Raw genomic sequence first — 13,101 nt, 5'->3', positions numbered from 1 at the left:
CAGACAGGACCTGGCCTGATGCAGAGTCCAGTGGACACTTACCCCTGTGGGCTGCTTCTTGGTGTCCAGCAGGGGGGCATTGAAGCTGGCAGACAGACTGGGGGTGGCGAGGACCTCCCGGAGTGGGACCTTGGCTTCCCCCAGGAACCTGAGAGGAAAGAGAAGTTACATGTAGAAACCAGCCAAATATGCCCAGCTCTTCCCCCCGCATACCCTCACCACCGCCACCTCACAAACACCCCATGGACAAGCTGATCTGCCTAGGATGCCCAGGCCCCCTCCAGGCTCCCCCGGCAGCCCTGTCCTAGTCACCCCGCGCACCTCCCTGGAGGGCCAGGGCCCTCTCCCTGCACAGCAAGGACAAGAGACACCTGCCTTTCCCCCAGGTCGACTCTAACCCCTTCCGTCCCTTCCACCCCTTCCCAGAGGCCCAGCCCTGCCACCCCGGCCACCTGGGCTGTCTTGTCCATCAGCCCTGAACAGCCCACCAGATCAGCCTCTCCTGAAAGCAGAGGCCATTTCTCCATCACCACCTCTGCACTGTTCCTCTGCCTCAGCCATCACCTGACCCCCATCCACACAGGCCGTCTATAACTGGTTTCCCAGAGCTCGGCCAACAGTGATCATACACGGAAAACACACAGACCTTCTTATCTTCAGGGACAGGGAGAAAATAGATTTGGGGCGGAGGAAGCATGTCCCACTCCCAGGAGAGGCCCGGGACTGTCACAGCACACACACCTGAGGCCACAGCTCTGACTGAGGGGAGGGAGTCCATAGACCGATGGGCTCTTAGGAAAAAGATCATTACGTGATCAGTGACGGGACCCTTCACAGATTGCCAAGGAGTGGAGAGGGTATAGCTCAGTGGTAGAGCCTGTGCTTAGCATGCACGAGGTCCTGGGTTCAATCCCCAGTACCTCCATTAATTAATTAATTAATTAGTTAACCTAATTACCTGCCCCTCCAAAAAAGCCCGACTAAGAACATGTATCCAGAACACATAAAGAACTTCTACAAGTCAGTGTAGAAAAAAAAGGGCTTTTAAAAGAGTGCCAAGGAAAAAGCCTACGTACCTAAGCTAAGAAGTGAGCATTCTGCAGTGGCAGCAGGAAACCAGGGCAGCGAGTGGCCTGTAACAATTAGGACTGTCGCCCAGTGCCCTCATGGGACTTCAGCGTGCTTCGTGCACGTTTCTGTGGGGACACGAACAATGACCAGCCACAGATGTACTCTCAACATTTGCTTCTTTTTTTTTTTTTTTTTTAATTTTCTTGGGGGGAGGGGAGGTAATTAGGTTTACGTATTTATTTATTTAATTACTTTTACAGAGGGACTGGGGATTGAATGCAGGACCTAGTGCGTGCTAAGCATGCATATCCTTGAGATATATCCTCTTCGCCTCATCATTCGCTTCTTAGTTTTTTTTTCCCCTGATGGGTAAATAGCACACCTATTATCTGGGACCTGTCTTTATCTAGTCTCTGTAACAACTGATTTGGATATGAGTTTTTATGACTTAATGAAGTAAAACTTCAATCTTGACCTAATTAGCTGATTATTAAAACTGGCTGCTCACAAGGAGGTACCACTTCACATCCATTACTACTATTAAAAAACAAAAGAAACAAATGTTGGCGAGGATGCTGAGAAATTGAAAACCATTGGCTGGAATGGATAAAAGTGCAGCGAGTATGGAAAACAGTATGGTGGTTCCTTTAAAAATTAAACAGAATTACCATAAGATCCAGCAATTCCACTTCTGTGTAAATACCCAAAAGAGCTGAAATCTGGGATTCAAAGATATTTGTACAACCAGATTCACAATAGCGTTATTCACAATTGCAAAAAGGTGGAAGAAACCCAAGTGTCCACCAATAAATGAATGTGAAAAGGAGCAGAACCCTGATTCAAATCCTTTCTGTCCTCCGTTTCTCTTTCTTAGGAAATAGGCTTCATTCAGCCTCCTTGACCTTCCCTGAGCTCCCAAGGGCAGATTCAAACAGTTGCTAATCAGGGAAGGGAGGAAATGCAGAAACAAGGGCAAAGCAGTCAAGAAAAACAGAGCAGCCCTGGGGCAGGGTCCTGGTTCCTCCTCAATGAATATACATAACAATATCTTTAAGTTCTTCTGCAGGAACTTAAGGCCCCCAGTGCTTGCCTCTTGCTTATGATTGATCAGAATCTTTAGAGATGTTTTTTTCGGGGGGGGGGGGGGGCGGGGGATGGACACTGGATCCATCAGATTGCCCGAGTTCTGACTAAAAGCATCTTTCCTTTTTGTTACCAAAGCTGTTGCCCCCAGGATCATACCTCTGCCCCTTCCCTCGGCTAGAAACCAGTTACCCTTATCTCAGTCCCAGGAGGCAACTGCAACGACAAGAAACTAGAACTGGTTAGAGCCAACGGAGCTCAAGATGGCAGAGGATTTGACTTCTAGTGGAACTTGAGCCTCGTTATACACTCACTGTAATGTATTAGCATGCTGAATGACACACCCAGCAGCACCATGAGGGCTGACAAGTGACGCGACAGCCACCAAAAAAGTCCATACAAGACTGACTGGCTCCAGCACACCCAGAATGAGGACATGATGGCAGAGCCTCTCATAAAATCCACGTGGCCCAACCCAGGCTAGAGCTGTCTCTACCAGCCATCTTGGCTGACGGCTCACAGCTCAAGCTTTTTTCTTCTCTTCTTCCTGCTCAAAAGCGTCCTTCCTTTTCCTCTTCTGAGCAATAAAGCGGCTGTTCACTTTGTCCCTCTGCTTCTGCTGCGCAAATGCTTTCATAGCCAGTGGCAAGAACCCACACTTTGGTGAGCTTCCTAATTTAGGGCTCCCTCTATCTGCTAACAAAAGGATAAATAAAATGTGGTAGATGTATAGAGTGGAGTATCATTGAATCTTAAAAAAGAGAAACTTTTTCATATCTGCTACAATATGGATGAACCTTGGAGATACTATGAAAAGTGAAATAAGACAGACACAAAAGGACAAATATTGTATGGTTCCACTTATGTTAGTGACCTAGATTAGTTAAATTCATGGAGACAGAAAGCAGATTAGTGGTTATCTGGAGCCGGGGGGTAGGGGCGTGGGGAGTTACTATTTAGTGCACACAGAGTTTCAGTTTGAGAAGATGAAAAAGTTCTGGAGATGGATAGCGGTGATGGTTGCACAGCATATAGATGTACTTAATCCCATGAACTGTACATTTACTTTTTTTAATCTTTTTCTATTTCTTGTGATCACGTATCTTCAAAGATTGAATGTGTGTCCTGGATTGAGCTATATTACAATCTTAATGAATATACAATTGAGCAAACAATGAATTGTACATTTAAAACGGTTAGATAGTAAGTTTTATTATGGTGTGTTTTACCACAATAAAAATAAATTAGTTAATTAAATAGCTGCATGTGTAAGTTTCTTGGCAATGAAATTCCTCTATTTCCATCCATCTTGGAACCAGCAGATTCTTGGTTGCTTTGCAGGTCCCTTTGTTAGCAAGGCAATAAGCCTGATATGTGCTCAAGACCAATTTTTCTAACATTTTTTAAAGAGAGGGTTGTTAAAAAGAAAACCATGGGCCCAAAATGGTGTCACTCATGCTAAAGCCCATGATATCAAATCTAGATTTAATACCAGGTCTAACTGCAGTTTCAACCTTTCCTAGAAATGTAATCTTAATAGGCCAGACTGGAATGTTCTGGTCAAGCACCACAAAGGTAATCTGTCACATGGGCCCTCTCCACCCCGTCCCTACCCCACCCAGAGGAAGAAGCAATCTGTATGAGAAACCCTTGAGGGTCCTTGCCCCACCCAAAAAAGTTGATGTCTTGGCTTAAAAATAACCTTTTATTTTCTTTTGTTAATACCTTCTTGCCCCACCCTCCTGCCTATAAAAGTTTCAACCCCCTTGGAGCACCATTCTATTGCTAAGTGGGACACTGCCAGGTTCATGAATTGTTGAATAAAACCAATTGGATCTTCAAATTTATTTGATTGAGTTTCGTCTTTTAGCAGGGCTCAAGGGAGAGGTGTTTCCTGATATTCATTCCAGGGTTCTAGAACCCCTCATGATGCTAGGAATCTCATTTTCTAGAATTTGTACTGGTTTCTGTTAATATTCCTTTGCAGAAGAGAGGATGTTTGTACCATAGCTTCCTAAGCCAGGTCTCCTGGAGTGTCTCCATCCCAAAGCCAGTGAGAAGACCACTGTGATCAGTGTATTGACTGAAGTGTCCTCAGGGCCCAGGCAATGGCAAAAAGACCAGACGGTAGGTATAGAGAATCCTTGAATCCATGCTGTAAGCAGATGGGGTTGGAGGAATCCCTTGGGGAAAGAGAACCAGGCATGGCTTGCTTGACATAAGAGAAGCCATTTTGGCCTAAGCCACAACAGCCTGCCCTTGAACAAGTCTCAGTAATAATGATCTTAAGAGAACAAAAGGACAAACTTATCAAGCAAGAGAAGTAATAATAGCAAAGATAACAAATCAGTTGTAAAGACTCCCAGTTCTATTTCAATGGTGAAGACTAGCCTAAAGCACTGTCTCAAGCTGTTCTGCATAATTTAAATCCCCCCTCAGGCCCTCAACCACCAGATCAACTGGAATCTTAAGGGAAGATGATGTTGACCTTTTCTGACCCTCCTGACTTCAATCAACTAAAGCTTGGACTTTGCCTACCTCGCAAGCCCCAGTTCATGAATATGCATGTACCCATAGCTTAAAATGTCCCCAGTGTGGGAGGGAGGGAGGGATATAGCTCAGTGGTAGAGTGCCTGCTTAGCATACGCAAGGTCCTAGGTTCAATCCCTGGTACCTCCAGAAACACCCTGCTTTGGGAAAGTTCCTTGGTGTTCTCCCTACCTGTGAGACAGGCTGGAAGGGGGCAGGGTACAGCCACTCAAGCAATGACAGCAATTTAACACTAAAATGGTGGAAGATTCACCAAAATGGTGGAAGATTCACCTCCTAGTTGGCCTTGAGGATTAAGAAGTTTGACTTCTAGTAGACCTTGAACTTCATTATATGCTCATTGTAACAGCGGGATCAAATAACATGCTGCAGGCACCATGACAGCCCCAAGGCTGACCGCAAAAGGTCAAAGAATGGGCGGTGGCCCAATTCCTGGGACTCTCAGCCCCTTCCCCAGGGCAGCTGGAATGGTCCCACCTATAGGCCTGTGGAGCTACTGAGGTCATAAAAACTGACACCACCATGCGTAGTGGCCTTTTTCACTCCCTCCTCTTTGGAGATGGCCTGCACTCTATGGAGTGTGCACCTACTTTTACTTTAACCTGAGCATCCAATTCCCACACCTCTTTCCCTGCCTTTCTCTTGCCTTACACTCTATGCAGTATGTATCTCGCTAAATAAATCTACCTTTACTCAACTGTGGCTCGCACTTGAATTCTTTCCTGCACGAAGCCAAGGACCCACACCTGCAGGGCACATCCCAGGGGCTCAACCTGGGACTTGGTCCTCCTCACGCCCCACATCTGTTTTCCTGCATCACTTGCTGCAATTTATAAATCCTTCTTTCTCCCAGTCTTTGACTTGGTTGTGTCTTTTGGCTCCACACCCACCAAGAGACAAACCTAGTCTCCGGGTTACAATGTGACACTGAGAAACTGGGGCAGCAGAGTAAAGTGACTCACTTAAGCAGGTAGATGGTGGACCCTGCCCTAGAACCGGTGAAAGGAAAATCAAGAGAGTTGGTATCACTAAGAGAGCTCTCTAAAATGGAGCTGGGAGGCCATTAATGAAGTGGCTCATCTCAGCCTGGATGGAATCTGACCTCTTGATCTGATGAAGTCAGCCAAAACACCTGCCAGACACTCAAGATATTTATCAGACCCTTACCCTAAAATAATTCATGGAAATCTGCCTACTTACGGGACACCCCTACCCTAAAACAATTTGTGATTCTTCAAATACAAATATTTTCAGCGTCAATCACAATTCTCACCAGACAACTTTTGACAATCTCCTGGGTTTTTTGTCTTCACAAGCCCTTCTTTCTCAGAACACTCTTCGGGGGTTACTTGAATTTGTGTCTCCCGAATTGCAATTCTTTACAATCCCAAATGAACTCTTTTCTTATTTGCAGCCTCCTGCATCATTTTTCGGTTGACAAACTAGGTCCCCCGATTCCCAGTGGCAATTCCTGGCAACTCTGAGGCTTCAGCTGGGGCGGCGGGAGGCAGGGTCGGCAGGGGAGCGGAGGGGCGGCAGGCCAGGAAGGGCTGATGGCTAGTGTGCCGGCGGGGGATCTGGCTCGGGGCCCCGATGGCTGCGGCCACAGCGCAGAGGGTCGCGGCGCAGCGCCAAGCCACGCCTCCCCTGCCTCCCGGGCCGCATCCCGCTCCCCAGCCCCGCCCCCGCCCGGGAGAATTCCCGGAAGTGGGGCGCGGAACAATGGGAGGAAATGCGGCAGGAAGCGCGAGTCCCACCTCTGCCAGCCCAGGCATCTCCGGGCTGCCGAGGGTCCCCGGCCAGCAGGATTGCTTGTTATTTCCTCCCTTAAATGTCTCTCTGGACCATGAAATACCCTCACCTCCCAGCCCTCCAGAGGCCCTGGGGTCCACCCCTCCTAGAGGCTGGGCGAATTCTCAAGCCCCTACTCTGTTAGGAGGAAAGACTGGAGGCCTGATCCTAAGCCTAAGGAGCAGGCTGTGGGGTCAAGTTCATAAGTCCAGCCTAGGCAGAGCCTCCCCTGAGTGGGGGGGAAGAGGGGCCGGGGGAGGAGGAGGAAGGGAAGGGGGGCTTGATGACAGAAACTGTGATAGCCACTCTTCACTCATTTCGCAGAGTTGGATAAGACGCGTTATTCAAGGGATCAGACCTGGGAGGTCCCAGACCCTTGAGGCGAGCCACGCCACCTTGAGATCAAGGCTGAGACACAGACCCTAGGCCCCAGGGGCCTTTTGTACATCAGGGATGCTGCATGCACGCTTGGTGGATACCAATCAGTGGCCAAGTGTGTCAGATAGGATATGATAGGGATCAAATGAGGCAAGGACAGCCTGGCACGGGCTGCCTCATAGGCCAGCTCTGAGTGTGTGTGGAGCCTGATGGGCTGGCAGGAAACCCTGTGGGCCTTGGCCCCACCCCCTGCAGCCTACTGACAGAAAAATGTGCTGCCCAGCCTCCCCAGACCTGGTCATCCCTCTTGGCTGTGCTGTGTTCCAAAGCCACTGGAATGTGAGGGCAGGAGAAGTGGGGGCCATACGGGCTGCTGCCACCCCAGAGACAGAAAGCCAGGTCAGGAATTAGCATGGGGGAGGAAAGGAAAGGTCAAAGCAGCTTCCATATTGACAGGGCACACATTTTTCCTCACGGAAAAAGAGCTCGTTTCCAAATTCATCATCCAGTAGGTTATGTCCTATAGGAAATGTGAAGTGGTGGCCTCCAGATATGAGCCTTAAGTGGAAGGGTGTGAATTAAGGTGTCAAGTAAGTTGATTTTAACAAAGCACAAAGAAATCTAAACAATTTTATTTTAAAATATTGGGCCATTTTACATCACTGTTTGTAAGAACAAAACACAGGAGGCAACCCAAATACCCATCCTAGAAGATGGGTAAGTTTAGACATACAGTGGAATACTATACAACTCTAAAAAGAATGGAAAGTACACTGTGGATTTATAATGTATGGAAAAGCTTCAAAGACATTGTTAAGTGACAAAACAGTTCAAAAAAAGTGTGTATAATATGCTACCTAGTACTTACAGGAGTCAGGTAGATAGAAAGTGTAATGGTGGCTGCCAGAGGCTGGGGAGAGGGGACAATGGAGAGTTACTGTTTAATAGGTTTCGAGCTTCAGTTTTACAGATGAAAAGAGCAATGGGGATGGATGGTGGTGATGGTTATTCATTGTGAATGTAATACGACTAAATTATATACACTTAAAAATCACTAAGATGGTAATTGTTATGTGTATTTCACCACAATCCAAAAAAGTCTGTTTTAAAAAATAAATATGCTATCTATTATGTAAAAAAGAGGACAGTCAGACTCTATACTGGTGAATAAGCAATACTATACAAGTGATACAAAAAAAAAAAGGAAGAACCATGGTTACCTCTGGGAGAAGGATGAGAACTGGGCAGAGAGGGGACACAGAGAATTTTTGCTGCATTTTGAAAAAATAGTTTCTGGTTTTATAACTTCTTAAATTTTTTTTACTAACTCAAAAATTAAATTTAAGAACAAAGCATCAAGACTTTTTTTAATCTTAGAATTTATTCATTCCATAAATACTTATTTAGCATGTCAGACAAAACACAGACCCTGCCCTCTTGGAATTTACAATCTCCTAAGAGCTACCCACCTCCTAACTGAGTGTATATTAGATTCGGTGCCACATCCTCTGCATGTATATATACCACTACGGTTAAACTGACACTAGACCTGGGAGGTAGGTACTGATATTAGTTTAGTCCCCCTTACAGATTTGGAAACTGGGACTCAGAAAGGCCTTTGGCTTGTCTGATTTCACACAAATAACAGGCAGAGCCAGACTCCAAAGACCTTGCTTTACACCCTATCCCAGGACAGCTGGCACAGCTCAGAGCCCCACGAGCACATCATGAAAGAAACAGAAAGATCCTTGGTTTGCTTCATTCATGGAAAAGGGAGCCCAGGCTATAAATTTGCTCCGGTCCAACCTTTTTTTGAAAAATCTAATTCCAAGCTGTATTAATCATGCCTTTCATTTTTTGCACTTTGATGCTTTGACATTTGGGATATTCGATGCTTGCTGACTCTGGAAGGACTGCCCCTCCCAGGGCTAGCCAATTCCTAGAGATAGTAAAGGACTCGCCTGCAACTGCACCTTTCAGATGCAGACCAACAAGTCCACAGCCCACACCCCACCACCTCCTCTCAGGAGCGTTCACACTCAGCCAGCATCTCCCTGCCCTGAACACTCCAGGGCCAGGAACCACTGCAACTCCAGAGAGCCCTACCCCCCAGAGCCCGCTGTAAGTATTCAAACCAGCCAATCCTAAACCTGCCTACCTTGCCTTGCCCATTCTTTTCCAAAGGAACCCAATAAAGGCTCTTGCCAGTGCTTTCCCCTCACTCCACCGGCCTCCTGACTGACCCTGGTGCTTCCCCATGTGGCCCTGCTGGTGCGGCATGCCCCCTCCTCTTGGGAACTGTAACAAACTATCCTTCCAGTGGTAATCCTCTCCTGGCTTGTTGGCTTCACCATACCTAAAGAATAATAAAACCTACATTTTAAAACACAAGCCTGCTCCCTCTCTGCGGGGGAGATCAGGGGTGAAGGGCCTTTGTAAAGAGCTCAGCAGCTGTTCTTTGTAGATGTACTACACTGTCCTGTGAGGAGGTGGGGAGGCCTAGTAGTCTACACTATGCATTTGAAGCTTTCAGAGGGTAGCCTTGAAGTCTGGGCCCTGAGGAAAGGGAGGAAAAGGGGGGTTCAGTGTAGGGGACAGATCTGGTGACATGGCAGCTGGCTGAGACCCCAGGGGGAAACCAGCCTTTGGTGAAGCCACAGCCCTAAGAGAGAGGCTCTTCCACTAGAAGTGGCGTCCACACCTGCAGGGGGCGGCAGACCCGCCACCAGTCAGCCCAGGCCTTCCTCTATGTGGTGATGCTGTGAGCCAAAGATGAAGGGGTTCAGCACCCAGGGTGCTACAGCCAGAGAAGACAATGTTCCCAGGTGCTTGGAGCCGTGTTAGGGAGCAGTGAGATGGGAGAAGTGGGTGCACCTCACTGACACTGACACTGGCCAAGAAGTGAATTCTAGGTCAGGCCCCTTCTCCAAATACCCTGAAGGAAATGGCCCAGGAAGGCTGGCAGGACACGCAGCACTGCTCCATTTGGTTCACGGGACACCCCACGTGGCGGACTCTAGGGTGTCACACACACCAACCACTGTCTTCACGTGTTGGGTCACTCCCCAATTTTTTTTTTTGAAGCGTAGTTGATTTACAATGTTAGTTTCAGTTATACATATACATACGTATATGTCTTTTTTTTTCAGATTCTTTTCCATTACATGTTATTATAAGAAATTGAATATAGCTCCCTGTGCTGTACAGTAGGTCCTTGTTGCTTATCTATTTTATACATAGTAATGTATGTCTGTTAATCCTCAACTCCTAATTTATCCCTCCCCACCCTTTCCCCTTTTGTAACCAGAGTTTGTTTTCTGTGTCTGCAACTCTCAACATTTTTAAACCGTGCCTTTCACTCTAGAGCAACACTTTGGAAACACTTCTTCCTCGCAACCAACTTCCAAAAATAAATATTTATCATTGAGTGATGGAGAGTAAGAACTTTCAAGTCATCCTACCCTGGCGGGAGACCCAGCCCTGCCACGTGACAGTTTTAAGACGGACAAGTTCCAAAACCTTTCTGAGCCTGTTTCCTCACCTGGAAAAATCATCTGTTCATTTGACAAATATTTACTGAGTACCTACATGGCTCAGGCACTGTGGAAGGAACTGGTAATACTGGATGTGGATGCACAAAATGGACAACCACTCTTATCCCGGTGGGGCTTCAAGGGAATAGCGAAAGAACTTCAGAAGGTTCTTGTAGAATCCGAGTTCACATACCTATCACCCCTGGCTGTGCCGGGGGCATGGAAGGTGCTTGCTAAATGTCACCCCACTCACGTCTTCCCATCCTCTGCACACACTATCCCGCCAAATCGCTGTGAGCGCCAAATCATGACTTGAAGCACTGTCGTATGTAAGAAATTAGATTTAGTTTGGGTCATTCCTGATGATGATGAGACCCTCAGAATCTCAAGCAGAGAGCCTGGGGCTCAGTAGAAGGAAGGACTTTCTAACAGAATAATCCAGGCCCAGAATCGGCCTCTTCCTGAAGGACAGAAGAGATGAGACTCCTAGCCTGGGGAATCCACAGGCCTTTCAACTCTGGGTGACATACCTGCAGAGGGATGAGACGCCAGTGAGAGCACAGGTGGCCGGCGAACCAGTGCCCGGCACATAGTTGGATGGATATGTGACAGCAGTGGGGTTAGACAAGCATCACCACTAGCGCCTCCCCCAGGAAAGGCTTACACAGCCCAGCCTGGTAAATGTGAAGGCGGCACCCTGCCGTGGAAGACCAGTCGGCAACCATCATGGTAAAGACTGAGCCAGCCAAGCTGTGGATGCTAAATCTTGGGGGATATTTTGATGAGGAGCAGGATGTTTGCAGGGCCTGAAAGGGTCTCTGAACAGACTTCAAGGTGGGGAAATGAACAGTAAAGATACAATGGAAAACTGAGGCAACACCTTGACAGGTGACTGAAATGCACGTCACCGACGAGGGACATGGTGTGCCTCCAGGTCTGAGATAAACACCGCACACCTCTGAGGATTCTAGCCAGGAGTCAGTAACCGAATCTGATCATGAATCTAACTGTGAGAAAAATGTCAGATGAACTCCAAAGGAGGAACATTCAATTTTTTTAAAAAATCGGGGTATTGTATTATTGTAAGTCAGACAGAGAAAGACAAATATCATATGATATCACTTACATGTGGCATCAAAAAGTGATACAAATGAACTCATTTACAAAACAGAGACTCACAGACATAGAAAACAAACTTACAGTTACCAAAGGGGAAAGGAAAAGGGGTGATAAATTAGGAGCTTGGGATTAACATGTATAAAATAGATAACCAACAAGGGTCTACTGTATAGCACAGGGAACTATGTTCAGTGTCTTGTAATAACCTGTAATGGAAAAGAACCAGAAAACAAATAGATTTGTATATAAATATATATAAATTGAATCACTTTGCTGTACACCTGAAACTAACACAGTAAATCAACTATACTTCAATTTTTAAAAATTAGAGTGATGCATTTTTCAAACACGTAAATTATCGACAAAGGCTATGGAAATGTCCCAAATTAAAGGAGGCAATGGAAATACGATGACAAAATTCAATATGGGAGTCTAGACCGGGGATCCTGTACTCGGGGAAAGAGAGGACAAAAGGCTATAGAAGACCTTATTTGGTCAATTGATAGGGTCCAAATACAAACAGTAAAGTATGGCAGCCACGTTAAATTTATTGAAGACGATAACAGTACTGCGATTACGTAAAAATACGCCTACTCTTAGGAAATACACACAGAAGTGTTTGGGGATAAAGGGCCATGCTGGGTGCAAAGTACCCTCAAATGGGGCAGAGAGAAAAGGGGGGGGCAGGAAGAGCAGAGAGAGTGAGTGAGGAAGAAAGAGAGAGAGAATATTACAAGGCAAATAAAATAGAATGTTATCGGTAAGAGAACCTGAGTAGAGTATATGGATGTTCTTGGTTCTATTTTTGAAGCTGTTCTATAAGTTTGAAATTATTTCCCCAAAAGTTCCCGAAGGGTCTCCATATGTCAGTTTCTGGTTCCTTATCTTTTATTGTTATTTTTTTTAGAATTTATATATATACTTTATTGAGGTATAGTCAGTTTACAATGCTGTGTCAATTTCTGGTGTACAGCACAGTGCTTCAGTCACACATGAACATACATAATTCACTTCCATATTCTTTTTCACTGTAAGTTACTACAAGATATTGAACATAGTTCCCTGTGCTATATAGTATGAACTTTTTGTTTGTCTATTTTATATAGCATTAGTTAATATCTGCAGATTCCTTATCTTTTATACTAAGAAGAAGACCTGTCAACTAAAGACATACACATTACAACTCAAATCCATTCATCACTGACCTAGCTGCACCTTCCTCATTAGATTTAGTTAGTCAGCACGACCGGAGAGTCAGAGAGCCCCTGTCCTGGCAGGATACGCACACATGGGTACACACACACACACACACACACACACACACACTCACACACCCAGGGGAGGTATAAGGACCGCAGTGAGGAGACATCATAAGCGGCGCCCCCTCCAGCTGCACATTGCTGGCCATGAAGGGCAGGAAATGAGGGGCAACCGGACATTCCACACACACACACACACACACACACACATACACCCCAGCCCACCTGGCCTCTGGCAGCCTTCCTGCCAGGATCTGATTCCCCAGGGGCTGCCCAAGGGTAACTCTAAATAGTTTTCCACTTCAGTCCAGAGAAAG

General features: G+C 46.4%; 1 protein-coding gene across 25 annotated transcripts in view; it reads right to left on the bottom strand.

Moving 5' to 3' along the window:
* Window positions 1–13,101, bottom strand: part of DYSF (dysferlin) — a 201,759-nt gene that overhangs the window by 155,692 nt on the left and 32,966 nt on the right. For 24 of the 25 annotated variants that reach the window (XM_032497799.1, XM_032497803.1, XM_032497805.1 and 21 more), the window contains one exon: window positions 43–148. In XM_032497799.1, the coding sequence (XP_032353690.1) occupies window positions 43–148 (106 nt within the window). Of the gene's footprint in view, window positions 1–42; window positions 149–321; window positions 407–13,101 lie in introns of those variants that run through there. The other variant, XM_032497817.1, reaches the window with a different exon arrangement.

This window comes from Camelus ferus, chromosome 15 (assembly GCF_009834535.1).
Source record: "Camelus ferus isolate YT-003-E chromosome 15, BCGSAC_Cfer_1.0, whole genome shotgun sequence".
Lineage (NCBI taxonomy): Eukaryota > Metazoa > Chordata > Mammalia > Artiodactyla > Camelidae > Camelus > Camelus ferus.
The sequence above is the reverse complement of the archived record's forward strand: the minus strand, read 5'-3'. Positions and strand labels throughout refer to the sequence as shown.